The sequence below is a fragment of the Tamandua tetradactyla genome, chromosome 20 (genome assembly GCF_023851605.1).
Source record: "Tamandua tetradactyla isolate mTamTet1 chromosome 20, mTamTet1.pri, whole genome shotgun sequence".
In the NCBI taxonomy this organism is placed as follows: domain Eukaryota; kingdom Metazoa; phylum Chordata; class Mammalia; order Pilosa; family Myrmecophagidae; genus Tamandua; species Tamandua tetradactyla.
Genome location: NC_135346.1, coordinates 16,648,679 through 16,669,504, shown reverse-complemented (window position 1 = coordinate 16,669,504; position 20,826 = coordinate 16,648,679). Strand labels below are relative to the sequence as shown.

Here is a 20,826-nt window from a genome sequence, read left to right as displayed (position 1 = left end):
TCTTCACATCCCTCTACCTGGTGCCTTTGGAGCAGTGATGTGTAGTCGTTAGAAAGATCTTTGTAGTCAGGCAACACTGAGTTCAAATCTTGACTCTGCTTTTTACTACCTGTGTGGCCTTGCGTCTCTAAGCTTCGGTTCCCCCAGCTGTAACACTGGGGTGCTGACTGTACCTGTCTTACAGGATTATCGTAAGAGGTAAGTAAAACAAAACATAGGGTTTAGCACAGTACCTGACACAGCTAAGCACTCGGTAAGCAGTAGCTGCTCTTATTGCTGTAGTGGTTACCATGACTGTTAATATTACTTTACCTCTTCGGAATTCAACTTGATGCAAGTCCTGAATCTTGGGTCAAGTTTCAGCTCACACACGCTGATTGAGTCTTGTTTGTTCTTTGGGGTGACTGGAGGTTAGCGGATATGGGGTGAGGATGTTGGACAGAAGGCCGCCTGCCCACGTCCTCCTGCACAGCATGGCCCAGACCTCCAGACCTTCCCACGTCATCCCTGCTGTCCCCTAGATTCTAGTTAATGTCCTGTTGGAGCTGCTGTAAGGGTTATTCCTCAGAAACCTCCAGGCCACAGAACCTAGGGTTTTGAAGCATAAGGGGAGTCAGGGAGTCATGGTCCAAGAGCCTGGCAGAAAAGTCAGCAGAGCTTTTATTGTTCTCTTAACTCATTCAGTAAATATTTACGTTCCTGTTGCAAAGCAGATGGGCCCTGGAATTTCAGTGGTGGAGATGCCTAATCCCTGGCCTCAGATATGCTATCCTGTAGCTGGGGAGCTGGGGAGTGGGGACCACTGCAAACCGAGGTGCTGAGTGCTTGTTGGGGGCAGCATGGGTGGCAGCTGATCTCACCTCAGAGACACCTCAGGTAGAGGGCAGCTGGGGAGAGGGAGGGCTTCCCACAAGAAGCAGTGTGCCAGCTGGGCTGGGATACAGGAGTAGACGTTTACGAAAAATAGGTGAGGCAGAATGTGTAAGACGAAGAGGATGGGCAAGTAAAAGAGAGTTGGGGTGTTCTGGATGGAAAGGTCGATCCGTTGTGGCTGGAACAAAATAGGGAGCTGGAGTGTGGCTGAGCTGGGACTGCAGGGCTCAGTGGGGCTGTGCTTGGCAGGGCCCTGTAAACTGGGCTGGCTGAGCTCGGGGGAGCACCAGGGAGCCTCTCAAGTGTTTTAAATGGAGGGACGATGTGACCAGAGCATCCCTTTGAGAGGGTCACTGTTGGAGCCGAGCCCCGGAGGGAGGGGGGCTGGAGAGGGCACATAGCAGTGATCCCAGGAGAAGCTGTGGAGGTGTGCGCTGAGGCAGAGGCCATGCCAATGCAGAGAGTGGGGAGATGTGGGTGAGATCCAGGCGTGAGAACACAGAGGACATGGCCAGTACTGAATGATGAGGAGGGGGAGAGAGGGAGGCGGTGTGTGGCCGGAGAAGCCGTGTGCTTGGTTGGGAGTATGCCGAGGGCAGGCCCTGACGGTGGGAGATTGAAACATCTCGGGAGTGCTCCGGATGCTGGGGGCGAAAGGCCTCCGGTGAGCTGTGCCTGATTTGCCACCTGCACTGAGCCGGACCCTTCCCGGTCACGTCTCGGTCACTGTGACTGAGTTGGCGTGTGGCTTCCTTTATCCCACTGAGGACTGCACCGTAGATTCACCTCTAGAGCTTCCAAGTAAAACCCCAGGGCTGAGGCCACACCCTGGACCATTAAAGCAGCGTCTCCAGTGTGGGGCCAGCCATCTCTGCTTGTAAAGCTCCACAGTGATTCCTGTGGGCAGCCGGGGATAAGAACCACGACTTCAGCCAGTCACCGAGAGTGGTACCTCCCATGGAAGGATGTGGCTGTAGCTGTGAGCTGGAGTTTTATGCTCTAGAAGGTGGCATCTGGAGGTTTTTGGAGGTCTGCCAGCTATGAGGGGAGTTGGCATTTTCAGAAACATGGTGGTACCTAATTAATTCGGAATGTGAGATACTTGGACAAAGCTGGGCCTCAGGCCAGTATAATTTGTGCTTTCTATGAAGTAAAGGTTTACATGCTACAAGCTGCAGGATGGCAATGGCCTTGTTGGGTGTCCCAGTGAGACAGACCCTTCAGGATTCTGCCATCTGTTTTTTACATATGAGTTGATGTTTACACCGAAATTTTGCCTGTTCAGAGCAGGCCCAGTCCCCTCACCAGGATATGGTTAACTGTAATTGAAATTTAATTTGTTTGCATTGATATGGTATTTAATGATTTACAGTGGTTCAAAACACCTCACTTGATGCACAGAATAGCTCTCAGGCTTGTTACCTTCTTTAAATAGAGTCATTCAATCTTAGCAGAAGCCTTGCCTTTATAGAACAGAGACATGCTGACAAGTCATGTTTTCATTTTTGAATTTCTAACTTAAGTTTTGGTCTGCACCTCTCTTTATAAAGAAAATTAATAAAAGCGTATGCATTTAAAATATTTCATAGTTCTTTTCCTAATTGCAAGTGGTCTCCTTTACCTGGCCTAACTGGTGCAATCCAACTGTGCAAGAAGTCACATTATTGAAAATTTGGACATATCTTTGTTTTCACAAAGCCTGATGTTTCCTATAATGTCCCTGGGACACACCAATATCATAAACCTCTGCAAATGGATGCAAAAGTGTATCCCTTTTATTTGTTGAATCCCTGTGTTGACATATAATATACAAGACCCTACAGCATTATGGTGAAACCATCCTTCAGGGGAGGGGGCAGTGATCTCTTTCTGTGGAAAAGGAAACTTCAGCACAGAGAAGCTGAGCGGGGTGTATGAGGTCACACAGACGGCCGCGCGAGAGCCAGAATGCAAATCCACATAGCCTTCAGCATCAGTCCTGTTTGGGGGACCTCTTCTGCCTTCAACTCCATCCATTGGCTGCTGCTTCTCTCCTTCCCAGGTGTTCAAAAGGCTGTTCCTGGTGAGGTCAGACAATGTGAAAAGTTTGCTAAGGAGGTCATGGGTGTGGGTGGTTGTTGAGTCTGGGGAGGCACCCCTGGTCTTTCAGAATATACATGGAGCAGCCTATCCCCATCCACAGCCCCAGGAGAAAAACCTGAATGAAGAGCACATTTGGGGAAAGTAACCTCAGACTTGTTTTTTTCCCTTTGGGAGAACAAATCAAGTTGTCACCTCCATTCTCCCAGCTTGGAAGGGCTGACAAAAATAGACAGCAAGTACTGCGGGAGGGGTCTCTCTGCGGTGGTTATAATCCTTTAACCAGCTGTTGGGGCCATAATAACCTTATTCATTTTACGTATTTCCTAAAACCATAAATCCATGTCTTTCTTACCTTTTAGCCCCTGAAGCTATTTTGGAATGCAGGGCAAAAGAATTCCTTTGCATAAATGTGCACCATCTATCCCACTTGGTCTCTGATGTCATTTTGGAATTTTAATACCTTTGGAGTGATGTCACAAGCAGCTATTATTTTGAGATACTTATAGGAAGTAATCGTGACTGCATGTTTAGATTTAATCGTGATTTTTATTAGCTGTCCTACAGTAATAACCTAAGTCCCTAGAGAACATTCAGATTTCTCTCCACATCTTTCCAATAATCTAATGTCCTTTCTCATGAACTTACTGAATGATGGGACCCTTTTCAAGGGAATGATGGTAGGTGGCTTAAGAGAAAATATCTGGCTATGACCTTTCTAATGTTGTGATAATTTGAAATTTTGATGTAATTATCAAAAATGTTTACGTTCCTTCCTATTGTTTGATGTCATTCTTTTATTTCTTTTTCTCATTTATAATGCTTTCGTACTCAGGAAGTTGAGGTAGGTTTTTCACTTTTCAACTGTATGTAGACATAGCATCAAAAGGGTTGCCAAATAAAATGTAAATTTCCGTCTAAATCCTAAATCTCAGTGGTGAATATTTGTTTTAGTTCAGTGAACCAGCACTGCACATATTTATTTTTCATTGGTATATCCAGGGGATGCAATTTATCAAACACATATAAACAGTCCATTTGCTGCTTTATCTTTTCTCATTAGTTACACTACAAGTATGATTGTCAGTTATTATCTGTGTTTTACTGGTGGGTTATTTATGGAAAGAGCAGAGCAACTGACATTGTTATTTTCTAAATCATTTCGTCTAAGACCTGCAGGACTTTAAACCAAATGTCAGACCAATTTATCAAAGAATTGCTCTATACAGAAACAAAGTGATTTAGAGTATGCATATAAGCATACACCCACCTGTGATTGGACTAGACACACACACACGAGTAACAGGAGAATTTCAAGGGGATACAGAGATGTTAAGAAAGATGGAACAGCTTACTTATATTTGATATAATTTGGCAAGGATTTATTGTGTGATGTTGAGTGATGCTGCAAAACCAGTCCCTGCGTGGAGTAACCTAGGCCCAACTGTGTGGGGTCACCTGTGCGCATGGAAATGTATTAATGGAAATGTATTAATGCACACAGTTCTCAGCCCTGTCATGTAGAGCTGTTATGAGCATTGTCTATGCAGAGAACGCTGGGGGGGCGCTCGAGTCACTGTTCAAACTGGGCCAGTTGTTTGGGCCACTTCTTTCAGGAGTCTCAGTGGGGCTCTTCGTTAGGGATGGAAAGGGGCAGGCCCAGTGGAGATGAGACAGCAGCATGTTGGTTGTCCAGAGATATGAATGGAAAGACCTCAGAGATGGGCTAGTTGTATGGCAAGCTAGCTCCTTTCCCATTGAAAGGAATGTTTTTTGTATCTCACATCAACTTGACGAGCAGGAATTTTCACTGTACACAAATTAAAATTACACACCAGCATTACATTATACAGCTGATGCACCTCTGTAATGTTGTCTGGAAATTTTACTTTATCATTTTAGATATACTTGATCCATCTACGCACAAGCAGCCCTCCTTCCAATTTTCCCCAGCCCAGTAGCATGGAAATTAACCAGATTAGTTTTCACTGAATCCCTTTGAGAGCAGTTTTGTTAGAGTCTCTCAGTGGATCTCTTTTAAAGATTGGGGTTTGGTAAAGTGAGGCCTGCCCCTGTCTAAGATGGAGTATGTCTCCAAACCCAGTTTGGTCTGCCTGATTCTTCAGGACAGGGTCTCTGTCTTTTTAATTTATCTGCAATAGGGCCTGGGACCCCAAAGAGGCTGCTTGCTCTCACTTCTCCTTGTTTCCTTCGGGTAAGCTTTCTGTTACTCACTTCAATACAAATGAGGCTCCTATTTATTTTCTAGGCTGCTAGTTTGTATCATCTCAGGTAATACAAGGAACAACCAAGGGTTCACACAGCTTAGCTGAAACATGTATGAGGAAGAAATTACCTGTTCCACATGAGCTAAATATCTTTGATCTGTAATATCTGAAGCTTTATGGTATATAATAATATCATCATGTTCGTAATTGAGAGTAAAGTAGTTGTGTTCCAAAAGGATTTCCATTTGGTTCTGCCACCCTGTCTCTTCCTCAGAGTCTGCTTTGACATTTTTTGGGTCTGAAACTTGCACTTCTTGGAGGGCAAATTCCTAGGGAGTATTTGAACTAAGTTGCACCAGCCATTTTGGAGCTATGGGAAAGGGGAAGAAAAATTCAGGGTGCCTTTTAAAATGGCCTGAAACCATACTTTCCTATTGGAGCTTGTATTAGTTTGTTAAAGCTGCCAGAATGCAATATACCAGAAATGGAACAACTTTTAAAAAGGGAATTTAATAAGTTGCAAGTTAAAATTCTAAGGCTCTGTAAATGTCCAAATTAAGGCACCAGAAGAGGTTACCTTTACTCGCGAAAGGCTGATGCTGTCCAGAACACCTCCGTCAGTTGGGAAGGCATGTGGCTGGCATCTGCAGGTCCTTGTTCCCAGTTCCATTGCTTCCAGCTTCTGATGCCAGTAGTTTCCTCTCTCAGCATCTGTGGGCCTTCCCTTAGTTCCTCTAGGACAGCATTCTGGGCTGTGGCTTGTTTAGCATCTCATGGGAAGGCACATGGTGATGTTTGTTGGGCTCTGCCCCTGTCTAGGCATTTGCTCTCTCTTTTGGCATTCCAAGCATCTCCAAATATCCATGTCTCCATCAGCTCTGAAGCAGCTGTCCTCCAAGAATCTGCATTTCCATTTCCAAACGTCTGTGTCTACATCTGAAGTTTCTCCAAAGTGTTTCCCCTTCTAAAGGACCCTGGTAAACTAATCAAGACTCAGCTTGAATGGGTGGAATCACATCTCTATCAATCAAAAGGCCACACCCACAGTTGGGCATGTCACATCTCTGTGGACATGATCCAACCAAAAGGTCACTCCCAAAATTGAGTGGCTGAGCGTCCAGGGAAACAATCTAATCAAAGGTTTCCACCCTACAATATCGAATCAGGATTAAAGGACATGACTTTTCTAGGGGTGCCTAACTGCTTCAGACTGGCTCATTTATGATCATCCATGATGAAGAAACGTAATCAGTCACAGTAGCAGGGATTTTTTGCATGGTTTCATGTTAGACAGAGTAAGAATTTCACTGGAGGATGCAGTATCAAGAAGAATGGTCTTTAGCTAATACATAACAGATTTTCTCTCCCTTATGAATATTTATAGGACCAGAATATCTCTGAAGTTGAACCCAGAGTCAAAATCCTTCCCACCAGCCACTCACTGGTGCCAGTAACCTCACAGGATCCAGTACTATGCTAGTGAACTGTTTAGTCAGTGGGATAAGTGGAGAAATATGGTTTTAACTGTGTTGATCAGTTGTGGGGGGTAAAAAAATAGTGTTCAATCTCAGATCCTCTCTCTACAATCACACCACCCCCTTCTACCTTGTCCTAGATATATAATGATTTATCATTTTCCTACTATGATCATTATGCTGACTTTTCATATTTTCTGCTGCCCAGATATATCATATGATTTTTGGATATAAGCCACTATGCCCAAATTTAAAACTCTGTTTAAATCCATAGGTTCTTCCAGATTTTAATCAGCTCTAGAAAAGAGTTGGATAGTTTCATTTACGAAATGGTAGCGTGGAATGGAATCAGCTTTTCCTCAATATAGACTGGTTAGAGTTTAGAGCAAGACCATTCACTGCCATGTCTGATGGAACCCTGATGTAATTATATTGTGCAGTGCAGCTCATAAAATATACATGCTTAGTAACACTGCCATCCTTCATTCCTCAGCCTTTATAATACATTAATGGGAGTTGTTGAATTTAATAAAAACTATATTTAGACATGCATCTTTCTATTTAGGTTTATGTTTTAAAAATTAACTGTTACTGTGAACCTTGCTAGTTTCTTTTAAAAGCTTTTCATTACTAGATGATAAAATTACCAATCAAGAGACCAACTCCGACAGCTATGCCTTGCCTGGCACATTTGATTTAATGCATCCAAAACACCTTTCACCACATTCTGAATTGTAAAAGACCTCGACGTTATTGGGCCAGAAGGAAGGTCAGAGGTGAGGGCTCTTAAAGCCCTGGTGTGTGGACCAGACTCTGTATGTGCACATTGGGAAAGGGCTTCATTTAGTCAGCGGCATGGTGGAGTGAGGGGACACACAGTACTTCCAGGGTGGGAACTGTCACTATTAGAGACTGGTAGAATCATGTGTGTTTTCAGACAGCGTCAGACACACGCTATGTATTTTTTATTTAGATAGAAAAATAAGATAAAAGAAAAGCTGGACTGGTGCCATCTGGATCTTAGGCCCTGGAGAAATGACCTGCCCCGGTATTGGTGGAGTGTTGGTTCAGGACCATAGACAGCTCCTTCCAAGTCTTTTGAGCACCCAGATTTTTAAAGGCAGACTCAGGGATGAACACATTCTCAGGAGGCGAAACTCTAAAAGCGGCATTCCTGTATCTTTGGCTTTTTACATGTAGATTTGGATTCTACTTTACCAGAAATTCCCCCAGACTGCAGAGGGAATTAATCGATAATTAACCCGCTTGAACTGGCCATGTGTGCAGGCCCCTTGGACCTAGTCACTGCAGTGTGGGTGAGTGTGCCACATGTGCTCCAGCATCTCATGTTCCAACCTCGACTGCAGCAGGGCTTCTGAGAGCCTTACCCCCTACCCCGTGCCCACAGACCATCCCCCAGGTGGGCTCTGGTGGCTAGAATACCTCATATGTAGTCACAATCCTTGGGCCCTGATATGGGGTTTCTGTGTCAGCTGTAGCTAGAGCTCTTACACCCAGGGTTTTATCAGCTTCTGGCTCCATAGTTTTTGCTTTGACAATCTACTTTCCTAAGGTAGGGCAAAGACAATCAGATGCAAAGAATCATTTTCCTTCCTTGCTTGGCCTGGCTGGCCTAGGGCACTGTGAAGGACTCATTTTGCACAATGATTTTTCACTCAAGGTGTACTTTGGTACTTTGGCAGCAATTAGGCAGTATTATTACATTTGCAATGGATTTAACATATTCTAATGCAGACATCTGCTTTTAGAAGCTTTATATTTAAAACTGATTTTTCCCAAGAAATATGTAAGAATGGCAATTATAGTTAATGTGGAAAAGTAAAAAGGTCCAGAAGAATGTCTCTAATTCCATCCAATTTATAAAGTATGCTGAAATCATTAGGGAATATTCAATTCTTGAGACTCACATAAACCTTTCTTTGATATCAAAGAGAATGTGACATTTGAAATTAGAGTAAAGGGATCTTGTCTTTGACTCCAGCCCTTCTCTGTTGGACGTGCATCTTAAGCTTCCTGGGGTGTCCATGTAGTAGAACAGCATGTCCAAGTAAAACGTATTTCACAAGATTCCACATAGCCATCAGTTATGATGCCATCCTGGAGGTGAAGAGGGTCTTGATGAACCACAATTGGAAGGATGAACATTTTTTTATTTTTCTCCAGTGGTGAGAATGAGCTCATCTTGGGCTCTCTCTTCTCTTGCTTGCCCTTGTAAACAGCCAAATTTGTTGGAAACATGATTGTCTAGGGCTAAGGTACTTTAGTCTTAAAAATGGAGATATCAAGTGCTAAATTTCCCACTTTCTTTCTAATCCTTAACTTATAATCATTTAACAGTGGTTGCTGACTTTCGGATAGACATAGCTCCAAAAGATTAAGAGAGAGATGTTGCAGAAGGATTGTTTTAGAAGTTCTCAATGGCTTTTCATGGTATAGACCTCAAAGACTTCCTAATCAGATGGGTGAGAAGGCCACTATATGCCTCAAAACTAAAACCAGAGCAAATAGGTCAATTCCTTGGAGTTAAAAATAGTTTAATGCCCAGTCCCCAGAAGAAACAGTTCATGTTTATTCATGCTCTGGAGAATGGAATCATTGCCCAAGAAGCAATATGTTCTGATTTCACTCTAAATCCAGTTGCCTGAAATCTATTTAAAGGCTTAGGTAAATTCAACAAGGATCCAATAAAGCCAGGTAATTGAAAGACATATAGGCCTGTAAAATTCAGAGGAGGTCCTGTCAGAGATAAACTGCAGCAGGAGACGGCATGGATGATAATTTAAACTAATTGTGCATTTTGCTGTAAATTGACTTCTCGAGAAGAGAAACTGAGGCCTCACTTTGGACAGCTTTCTGAAACTGTCTGTAGCATGCAGAGTACCTGCCAAAAACACATGCAGCAAATAAAACTAGTATATTCAGGAACAAGTCAACTGATAAAGGACAACTTCCCTAAAGATGGCGTGGGGAAGGTGTTCATGGTGATGCTTGTTCACCTTGCACGCTGGGCTTCGTTTTGCTCACAGGCAGGTGGGCCAGGAACTATGGCTTTCAATGAGCACAGAGGTGGGAGGGGGCAGTAAAGAGAGTAGAAAGTGGTCATTTGGAAGGAGAGTATTGTTAGAAGGGGGGAAGAAGTAATATAACTAAAGAAATGACTGATCTAGACCCTTGTCATTTCAAAGTAATGAAGTGGCTAACCTTGGAACATAAACTGATGCAAGCTGAATGCAAGACAGATAGGCCAGCCTTTGTTTTGTTTCCTCTTTACATACACAGAACAAATGGTATGAAACTAAGCATATGCCTATGGTTAATCCTAACATTTGAATGGCCCTTTGGTTTTAGGTTTTGTTAGGGTTGGAAAACTGAAACTGTGCACCACAAGTTGCAGGTCTCCACATGAAAGAAATGTTGACAGTTGAATTATCAGCTGTTACAAACACGGGAGGCTTAATCATAAGTGAGAGCAGCAAGGCATCACCTGCAGTATAATTGATAGCAAATATACCTTGCACTTAAAAGTTGTCTAGGTTTATATGTCAAACCAAGAAGAGCAGTGCTGTCTCCATACTGGGCTGACATGTTTTTACTATTCAAAGTGTTTAATACAAACTGTTTGAAAGACGAGACTTTGAAAAGTAAATTGTTATTTTTGTTTGCACATTAATGCCTTGTTTTAGGAAAGATTGCTAAGCTGTTCATGTTTTCCTTTGTGCTTTGGGAGGTGGGGAGAGAGATAGGTTTTTTATGCAGTTGTGCGAGAAGCTTCCTGAATTCTGATCAATTGTTTTCTATTTTCCCTAATATAGGATGATTATTTCAGAAACTGGAATCCCAACAAGCCCTTTGACCAAGGTAAAGGATGTGATGTTTTTGCTATATATTCTGTGGGAAATGCTGGTCCTAGTTTTCCTCCCTTGCATGCTTAGTTAATGTTCACACGGAGGCCAGCTCGCTGTGTTATTGAATTGACTTTGGGGACCAGATTAACTGGAGTGACAATTATTTCATCAAGTTGGATGTTTGTCTGAGATTATGCCTGAGATAGATTTAAAAATTTTTAATTGGATTGATCAGTCTAATCATTGGTTGGACTTGTTAAAAAGCACATAGTAAAATGGTTGTTAGACTAACCTGGTCAACTGTGGGACCGAAGCTAGTGACTTCATTCAAGGCACAGTCTGTGCATGGACATGCGCCCCCATTCACATGAGCCATAAAAATGAAACGTTCTTTCTGGTAAAAGGTCAATCCCCAGAGGCTTTCAAAGGTTCTCCTACCTCATTTGTGAAATAACTTCTTCATGGTTTCTAAATAGAAGCTTGCTTCAGCATCGGTTCACTGACCGCTTGTGTTTAACTCTGGTTCTCAGAGGGCGCTTTCCACTCACACCAGCAAGGATAAACCCAGCCTCCTGATGGCTGTTGTAAATCATTACCTGTGTCCTCCTGTGAGTTGTTTAAGACCCAGTGTGGACCTCCCGTGAATCACGTCCCCTTCCCCGTTGTTCCATGTCCTGCTGCTGCTAAAGACGATGTTAGATTTTTGCTTCAAGCATGTATGTGCGGTTGATGCTAAAACTCGGAAAATGTGACCTACCAAGCCTCAAAGGTTCTCATTTCTGAGAATCAGTTTAAGCTCTGTAGCTTGAGTATTTGATGTGATCATGATGGTCAACTTGATACAAAGAAATCAAGGAAGGCATCAGCATGTGCCATGGTAGAGGGTGCCCCTCTCTGTCCTCTGCTTTGTCGCTTCAATGACTCACTCTCTCTGGACTGTGGTTTTCTCATAACCAGTATCAGTATTAAAAACTTGACAAATGCATCTTGCAAATGCTTTAAAGAGCATAACGTTTTATTCATTCATTTATTCATTCATTCGCAAACATTTATTGAGCTTACATTGTGTGCACAAGCCCAGGCCTACTGGGGATAGAGCAGCAGAGCTGTGAGGACTGCCCCTGAGGCACTCAGAGCAGAGACTGGGGAAATAAACCCTCACCCGTTTTGTGGGATGAGTTAAGGGCTGTGATGCAGTGTGTGGAGGGTGGCATGCAGGGCTTTGAGTGGGGAGTTAGTGTGGAATGTGTACAAAGTGTGTGCAGAGGGGGCGGGGGGCCAGGGAAGGCTTTCCTTCAGAGGTTCTGTCTTGGGTATACGTATTTTAGCAACCTCTGGGGTCTCCCTCCTTCACAATTCTAAAAATGACCTGATCGCCACAGTAAATCACATTAAAGCACAGTAAACCACATTAAAGCATATGAGGGTATTTGTTATTTAATTTAGAAGTTTTCCATGAAAAATCCAAACATTTATTTAAAAAGAATATAACTTCACTTGTGAAGAACACTCATCGATCTACGGCAACAAATTCCCTGTTTGAACCTTTCCGCAAACATCCCTACCAGACTTGGGCTTGTGAAGGTAACTCAACTGACAATTGTGGCGAACTGAATGTTTTTAGCTAGTAACTGGAAGTAGATTCTTTTTCTGTAAGGACCAAGTGCTGCCTTAGATGACTCTCAGATTTACTCTTCCCTGAAGCTTGCAAACAAATACAAAACTTTTCCAAGGAAAGACATTTTTATTTTTACTTGTATTGATTGGAGAATGTAATACATAAAGATGAGAATCATTTGTCCCTCAAAGATAGAAATGATAGCTTCCCTTGATTTCCGAGTTAACACAGAACTTGGAGCATCAAAAAGAACACAGTGTTTCTATGTTCTGTTAAAAGGTCCAAGGATTTTTCTTTCCTAGGAATATTGGCAAATTAATCCACAGAATATCACCTCTTATCTTTTTCTAGCTCTGCTGATTTGAAGACTGGATCTGCTTAGATAAATCCAGCAAAACTCATGACTTTATGGGGTGAAATTGGGAACCTTAGCCTCACCTTCTACTCAGGTGTGCCTGCTCTTGGCTATTTATTTATAGAATCATGGGGGAGCAGGCAGAACTGAGAATAACCTTCACTTAAAATATCAGCCCTGGCAGATGTCATCAATTACATGGTGTGCTGCTCAATAAAAATGGGAGGTTACTAAATCAGCGCGGACACCACTTGGTGAAATATACACCACAGGCATGGAGGATGTAGAGCACTTCATCTTCCAGAAAATAGGAGAATGACAGAACTCCAGTGGAAGTTGTCTGCTGCAGAGAGAAGTCATTTCCCCATCTAAGCATGAAAAAAAAAATAGAAAATGCTTAAAGTGATTTTGTGGTTGGAGAGAATTTGTGGTTTGGAGAACTGGAACTTGTTCAAAAGCATCACAGAGTTTCAGATGAAAAATATGGGCTGGAGGGGGATGGAAGTGGAATTGGCTTCATGATGGAGGTGGGTCTGGGGTAGGGTTCAAATGTAGAGTTCAAATGTAGGGCCCTGAATGGGGAATTCTGGTATAGTGGAGCCAGACAGGTAGATTTGAGGCAGGTTGTGAGTGACCTTCACCATAGAAAGTTTGTGATGAGGAAAATGACATGATGCAGGCATTATTTTCTGGAGGATCTAGTTTGGTGACTCAACAGCTGGCATTAGGACCCAATGCTTACCTGCTGACTGGTGTCCCTCCTGTATGACTCTGGGTAGCTTCTCTGTTGCATCACTTGTTGCCTGGAGCCCTGTGCTCTCCATGTCATAGGTCATGAGACTTATCAATTCAGCTTTCTAGCTTGACCTGTGAAATGCCCATGTGACTTCTCGTTCGTTTTGGTATGAATAGTTAGGAAGTATTCAAGGAACAGTTACCTAGTTGGAATTGCTCCTTCCACTGGAAGGTATTTACTAACTTGGAACAACATGGCTTCGTGGAGCAAGCACTTACCATCATATAATTGACTACAAGGCAGTTTGAAGAAAAGTATCTCACTTGGTGCTCTCCTCTGATGAGCCTGAGAAGTGCCTTTAACTTGTTACCTTTAAGTGAATCATTAAGGCTGCCATCAATGGAGGATAATAACCATCAACTTCAGGCTTTTCTAAGAAGAATACTATCTGAGATTTGGGTGAAGTAGGGTTTTTGATTGTAATAATTTACTACCAAATCCCCTCACAAAGGGTACAGATGGAGTTCACAATTGAAGGGAACAGTTATTAACTCTGGTGGAGAATTTCCTCTGTGAAGTCCACAAAGGCAGACACCCTGCGGAGAGAGTTGGGGCAGGCTGCAAATCTAGAGGGCAATGGATGAATGCAAATGGGGTTCCTGCTGTGTACAGGCAGGAGAAGTAGAGGCCCTTGTCTGGAGCTCTGCAGGAGGCTGGCCCAGGCTGCTGCGGGGCTCCAGAGTGTTTCCGGAGTGTCGGGTTGTCTCTGCCAGTTTGCCCTTTGGGCACCATACCTCAACTGGCCGCTGGCTAACATTGGAGCCCTTGGTAGATGTTGCAAAGACATGAAAGCATTGCTTCTCATAGGGATCTGAGGACCACTGCACCAGCAAGATGCTTTCCCAAGAAAACAGCTCACAGTCACATATATCTGGGGCACATGTATGCTCTGTTCATCTCTTGGAGGTTTACAATGCTCCTTGGCTAATTAAAAGTTCTGAGACTTATTTTAATGAAGAAACTCACTCAACTAGCATTTTCTAAATCTGTCTTTGAGCACAAGTTTTTATTTTATCCATTCCATACCGTATCAGGTACCCAGAGGAAGTGGTATATTCTGTGGGATACACGGTTGTAACTGTATGCATTCTTTGCAGTATGCATTCTTGGGTTATGGGGTCAGGTTGCCTAATTATGGAAGTTGACTGTGCCAGTTACAGATGACTGTGTGCATCTGAGAAAGTTGCTTAACTCTCTGATCCTAAGCATGCCATTTGGAAAGTGTCAATGATAATAGCACTCTCCAAGATAGTATGGAAAGGATTAAATGAGTTAACATGTATAGAAGGCTGTCTGGCATGTAGTAAGTGCTTGATAAGTGTCCATTTAATAAGTAATTGATCTTCTTCATTCCTTCCTTTACCTATTCATCTGCTTCTCCCTGTTGTTTTCCTCCTTTCCCACTCAGGTTTGATTGCTCTCTCCCTTCATTCCTTTCTGTTGTATCTTAGAGCCTCATTATTGGGGCTGAAAAGCTTCAGGCTCTCAGTGTGTTCACCCATTCCGTAAACACTTATCAAACAGTCGATGTGGAAGCCCACACTAGAGGAGAATAGAGACTGTGCTAAGGCAGACGGCTCTTGTGGACTAAGCTGACTGTCAATCATAAGCCATCCTCACCAGGGCTTCCACTCACATGGTGTGTGCAAGTACTGGGGCTGGCGGCGGGGAGGGGCAAAAGCAAGAAATGTAGGTTTGCGAGTGGGTTGGTCTGGAAAATTGGAAAATCCATCAGATGTCAATTGTTATCCGGATGACACAGGCCAGCCAGTATTAGTTGAGGTGGCATTTTTTACTACAACTTGGCCTTGGTCTGTGCCTGTGGTATGGGAATCAGGCTCCCTGGTGCTATGCAAGGACACTTTGCTGATAGCAGCCACCCTTAATGCAATCACATAAGCCCTGTTGCAAAGATTCTCTTTTCCCTTGGAGTGGGGTGGCTGATAAGGAAGGCTATCCAAAATGCTGGAGGGGAATGAAGGATCTAATTTATCGAACCCCGATACTGTTGTACAAAGTAAAATGTGTTGCTTCAGGAATTTATAGAGTAGGGGATAAACAAAAAGCAAAGTGAATTCTGACAGCTTGTTTCAGAATTTTCCAATCGGTCCTTTTTGAAAAAGAAAATTAAAGCTATTCACAATGCATTTGCTGAATAAAGGAAGTTTTTGTTTTGGTGCAGGTGGGCCATTGGTAAGGTAATTTATGTATATCACCAATATATCACTTTGGGATAAAACTCTGTTATGTGAGCATGAGCATGTTCCACAGTAATAGAACCCAAATTAATTTGAGGTCTGTGCTATAGCCATGGTCCATCCAGGAAAGAACCTACTGATTTATTTGGGTATGAGGTTCTTCTTGATGAGATAAGTCATTTTAGGAGAAATGGCTGAAGAAGAACGTATCGTGGAACTTTTGTGAGTCAAGTGGGTAACTTTGATGCGGAATAAATGAATGATTTAGCTGAAGTGCACAGCCACTGGTATTCAGGGCAGGGTTTTTCTTCTGGAGTGAATAGGAAGCATTCTCTCAGTAGACTGGCTGCAGCTAAAGCCCAGATGAAGCTGATGATGTTCAGAGAAGGATATGAACTTGTAGAAATGGATCTCCAGATAAAAATAGAGCTCAGAAAGTCAGGGGCCTCTCTCCCTCATGTTGTTCACTCAAAAAGAAGGAAAGAAGGAAAGCCTTGCCCTTTGACTTCCAGTCTATTATACCAAGATGCCAACAGCTTAAATCCTGGCCAAAGCCCTGAACTGTTTTGAGGAGAAAATTCTAAAACTCAATGGGATACCATTTTTCCCTTGTTCCAGCTGTGTTTCTGGAACCAAAACCCCACTGGATTATAGCAGCATCTGTGTTTGGTTGAGGTTTTAAAGAGGGACTTGGAGGAGGTAAGATTTCATTTTGCTAAAATTGTTTCTAGGAAGGGATTTGTTCTCCCTCTAGGCTAATGTGAAATTTTACATGATAGGCTTAATGGCTGTCTTGTCCCTGTAGCTTGCTTCTTCATGTGGAATTTAACCTCCCTCCCTCCCTTAAGGGCTTCTGATTTGCATTCTTAGGGCCTTGAACATTTTTCAGTGTTTAAGGATCCTTTCACCTTCTCTGATCTCTGGAGCTGCTGATTCTCAGAGGCAGCTGGCCTGTTTGTGGGAAGCATCTTAATAATTTTCTCCTGGTTCCTCCATGTTTGGTCTGGTTGATTGTTCCCCCTGACATTTGCCTTTTCATATAAAGATGAAGCTTTCTCTAGAGCAGCTCTTTCTCTTATCCACCTGAAGCAACTCCCCACCCCAGACAGTCTACCCCTCTCTAACAAAGTAGTGCTGCCATCTCTTTTTCTGTTGCTTGATCGTGACAGTAAAATAATTCCTATTTTTAAAATGTTTTGGAGTATTGATTTTATAAAGTACCAAGTCAATTCTGCCAGGGAAGAAACAGAAGACTACTCATTCAAATATTAGTGCACTCTTACTCAGTCTTTCTGCTTTGAAGTTAGATCAAGTTGAAGTTCTATCTTTCAGCTCCAGCTGCCTTGGCTTATTTTAAAGAAATAAAACATCACACATAAGTATGAAATCCCCTGGGTGCCCCTTCTTGTTCCTTGTTCCCATTTTCTCTTTCCTAAAGGTGACCATGTTGTTAATTTGCTTTTCTGTCCATGCTCTTATGCTTTCATGTCTTGTGCACCTGTCTACAAACAGTATGTCATATTTATTGTATGTTTTTATAAATGGAAATAAATGTTTCTTTCACTGCCTTGTTTATTTCACTGAACACTGTTTTTGAGGTTTTCTGCTTTGACAGTTGTAGAGTTCCTCATTGCCTTTATATTGTGATACTCTGTTGTATTACTATGCCATGGTTTACCTACTCTGCCCCTGTTGATAGGCATTTATGTTGTTTCCATATTTTTTTGCTGTTGGGCTGCTGTTTTTCACTATTTCAGTCACATGCTGACCGTTTCCAAATTAACGTGTGGGTCCTGGTTCCCCATCAAGCCTCCCGGCCTGGGTGGGGAGGGGTCCCTGGAGGGCCATTTGGGGCTGTGACGCTGTCACTCTTAAGGTCTGCAACTTTGGGGAAATCATTCTGGCTTTTCTTGACTTCTTTGGCCCATCTCTGGACTAACGGGGCTGGACTGGGCCTTCCTGAGGTCCCTTCCCTAGACAGTAGCTGAGCCCCACTGTTTCAGGCAGCATCGCTTTATGAGTATGTTTTCCTCATAAAAGAAGGAAAAAATGCAGTATTTGAGGCATGATGCTCCCTTTTCAAAGGTTACCATTTAACCAATGAAGTATGAATATAATTTCAATAAAACCAATGGAATTAAATGGGCCTTTTAACCACCAGAGAGCCGAAAGGGAGGGTGGCTCAGAATAAAAAGCGAAAAAAAAAAAGGCCAAAGTACTGGGCACTTTGCCTCCTCACAGCATCCTGCAGGACGTGGCATGGTGTGGAGGACGGAGGCAGGAGTTGAAAGGGCCCAGGCTCAAATCCTGGCTCCACATTAACTTGCCACATAAATTTGAGTGATTTACCCTACCTACCTTTCATTCTCTGATCTATAAAAGTGGATAATGAGATCAGTCTGCTCAGACATCTGTGAAAACTGAATGAGACCATGTTTGCAAAGGGTCATGGGGTTGGTTTGTGGTTTTTGCTCAGTAAACCTCAGTTTTCTCCCAGCTCAGCCAGCTCGGCCAGGGGTGACTGTGTAAGCTTACATTGGCTCATCACGTGCCAGGTTCTCACTCCCCGCGGCTTCTCAAGGATCTCCCAGAATCCTGTGCCTCCAGAGCGAAGGAGCAAAAGTTGTTCTGGATTTGTGTCCCACCCTCTGGATGAGATAATAGGGATTCACGAAGGGGTAGTAAAATTCACCTTGCAATTATAAAGGGGCGACACTGTAGCTTTCTATTACTGTGTTTAAGAGGTTCTTTCAGCACGAACAAATCCATTTTAGAGACATATTTATTACCTTTCTCCAAACTCATAAAATGTGGTGTTAGTTTTATGAAAAGGGGGGGGGGGGAGTCCTCCCTCCTATTCTACCTGCTATGGCAACAGCTCCTGAATTAATTATATTGTATTCGTTGAATCCTAATGAGCCAGCTTTGGTTTGGGGAAATTCTCAAAAGGGAAAAAAATGTCAGCTGAATTTTAAAATCGATCAATAATGCTGGTGAAATTTTCCTCACTGGGGACTGTAGAGTGGATTAGAACATTTTTACAATAGGGAGATGGCTATGGGGAGAAACACTGCCGGAATCATCTATATCCTCCTTACCTTTTATGGCCTAGATGGAGGATTTCAGTTTAAGGTCTTCAGTTGCCTTGAATAGCAATTCGTTGCTGGGAGCTTGTTAAGCACATTCTGCAGTGATAACAGGTATGGTGAAGAGGATGTGGAAAGGCCCTGGGCTTTACATCGCAAAGACCTGATGCAATCCCCAGCTCTTCCAGCTGGAGGTACACAGGCAATCACTGAAAGGTCTCTGAGCCGCAGTTTCCTTATAGAGAAATAGAATTTGTAGCATTTAGAGGTCTGCCAAATTCCTGATGAAAGTGCCAGATCTGTTCTTATTATAATGGGCACAAGAAGTGCAATAAATAGGAGATGGTAGACGGATGTTTTGTTTAAAACAGAGTCCTTGGATACTCATACTTGAAAGGATCTTATCAGTTTTTAATGTGTCCCCTTACCCCATCTGGGTGGTTAACGAATGGTCAGTTAGTTGTTCAGTCAAGTACCTACTGGTCACTAGGGGGAGCTGAGTTGGTTCTGTGCAGGAAGCATGAGCTGAGAGTGACAGGTTCCTCTCCCTGGGGTGCGGACACAGCCCAGGTGAGCCCCAGGGCGGGTCTGAGGTGCTCTGCACAGTAGGGGCGCAGGTGAGCACAAGGCCAGTCCTTCCTGGGGAGGGACGGGAGCAGTGTCCTAGAGAAGTAACCGGAGCCTTTCTAAAGATGGTCGATGGTTAGAGGTGGGCTGAACGGGCAGCCTTTGTTGAGAAGAAATGTTTTCTAATAGCTGATCATTAAGTTGCTACAGAAGTGAGCCTTGATAGAATGCTTTTAAAACGTGCATTTATTAGGAGATATGAAGAAAATGCAAGCCATTTCTTTAGCAGAATGCATCACTCTCCACCCATTCATAAATTCACCCGGATTCTTAAGGCATCTTGTAAGACCGTTAAGGAGGGCTTGCCAGCAGGGAGGCAGGTCGGGGATAGGGACAGACAGAGGGCAGATGGCGACTGACCTCCAGAGAACAAAACACCCGGCTCTGGCTGCCTGGGGTCAGGGCCGGCTGGGGCCCAGGCCTGCGGGGCTTCGGTTTCCTGTGAGGAGCTGGAAACAGAGAAGCTTTTGCATGCGTGTGAGTTCTGCTAATTTTTGCATGTTACCAAATAAATCTGTTATGAAAAAGCACTTAGAGTCCCCCGTGTCTGTGGACTGCTTGTGGGTCCTGCCCTGTGGGGGAGGCCGAGGGCCTGGTCTTTGACCCTAGTGCAGTGAGTGTTCTGGAGGCTGGCGGGGCCCCGGGGCCCTCCCGAGGGGGGTAGCGCTGGGGGTGGGGGAGGGGAGCCAGGCGCAGGGGCTGTCCCAGGCGCAGGGGCCCAGAGGCTGCTCCTGGCCGAGGCAGGCGCTGGGTGATGACTCTTTCCCAGTGGTGTCTGCATCGCCTCTGATGGACTGTTTTAATCTGTTGAAGATGGGAAAACACACCCCATGCCTGCCCACATGTACACACTCACACACACACTCATACACACACACACACACACACCACATGCACCACACGCTCACTGGCGCTCACAAACCCAAAACGTGGTGCTGAGGGGATTTAGAAACATGCCACTCCTCAGAGAGTGAGAGTGGAGCCCATCAGCTCTCAGGGTGGCCTGGGTCTGCTCCCCGGAGGGGGGAGGGGCGTTTAAGGGGGTGGGGCGGCAGCTCTGGGGTTCCGGGGCGGGGGCGGCAGGAGGAGCCGCTCCGCAGAGGGTGGGCCCCGGGCCCCTGCCCCTGCTCCTTTTGGGCCCAGTCATGTTGGAAAGGAAAGGAGGGGGAGGAACTGGTCAGGTGTGGTCCTTGCCAAGAGCAGAGAACCCCAGTGAGGGGAGAAACTGTCCCTCCGGAGCCGTGTGACCTTCTGGCCCTAAATTTGTCCAAGGTCCATGCGGCTCATGGGCCCTGCCCTGCCCTGCTCCTTCCCTCCCTGACTCCAAGGCCTGATGGGCTCGCGTTGGCCTTCATTCCAGGTCTGTGAACGCTCAGTTTCCCTTTGGTAACTTATTTGAAATGTCATTCTGCCATCCTTGGAGCTGTAATCCAATGAGTAATAGCCTGACCTTTCTGTCTTTTTCTTTCCTTTGTTCTTTGCATCATTCACAAAAAAGTGGATTCCAGGAAAATATACGTACCCAGTGATAAAATGAATAGATGATAAGATTTGGGTAAAAGGAAAAGCTGCAGCAAGGGTAGTACTGAAAAAGCAGGCACAATCAGTTTCGGTGTGCTTTTAAA

At 44.1% G+C, this 20,826-nt stretch overlaps 1 protein-coding gene and 1 long non-coding RNA gene across 10 annotated transcripts in view; one reads left to right on the top strand and one right to left on the bottom strand.

The window, feature by feature from the left end:
• SPOCK1 (SPARC (osteonectin), cwcv and kazal like domains proteoglycan 1) overlaps nucleotides 1-20,826 on the top strand; it is a 551,382-nt gene that overhangs the window by 243,586 nt on the left and 286,970 nt on the right. For 5 of the 9 annotated variants that reach the window (XM_077138528.1, XM_077138529.1, XM_077138531.1 and 2 more), the window contains exons 1-2: nucleotides 3,440-3,632; nucleotides 10,489-10,534. The exons of 2 other annotated variants lie outside the window; for them this stretch is intronic. In XM_077138528.1, the coding sequence (XP_076994643.1) occupies nucleotides 3,579-3,632; nucleotides 10,489-10,534 (100 nt within the window). In that variant the 5' untranslated portion in view covers nucleotides 3,440-3,578. Of the gene's footprint in view, nucleotides 1-3,439; nucleotides 3,633-10,488; nucleotides 10,535-20,826 lie in introns of those variants that run through there. 2 more of the 9 variants (XM_077138530.1, XM_077138526.1) reach the window with 2 other exon arrangements.
• On the bottom strand, nucleotides 2,627-3,413 carry LOC143664996 (uncharacterized). The gene is made up of 2 exons (XR_013166705.1): nucleotides 3,308-3,413; nucleotides 2,627-2,932 (listed from the first exon to the last, which is right to left on the bottom strand). It is a non-coding gene; the product is annotated as an uncharacterized LOC143664996 (long non-coding RNA).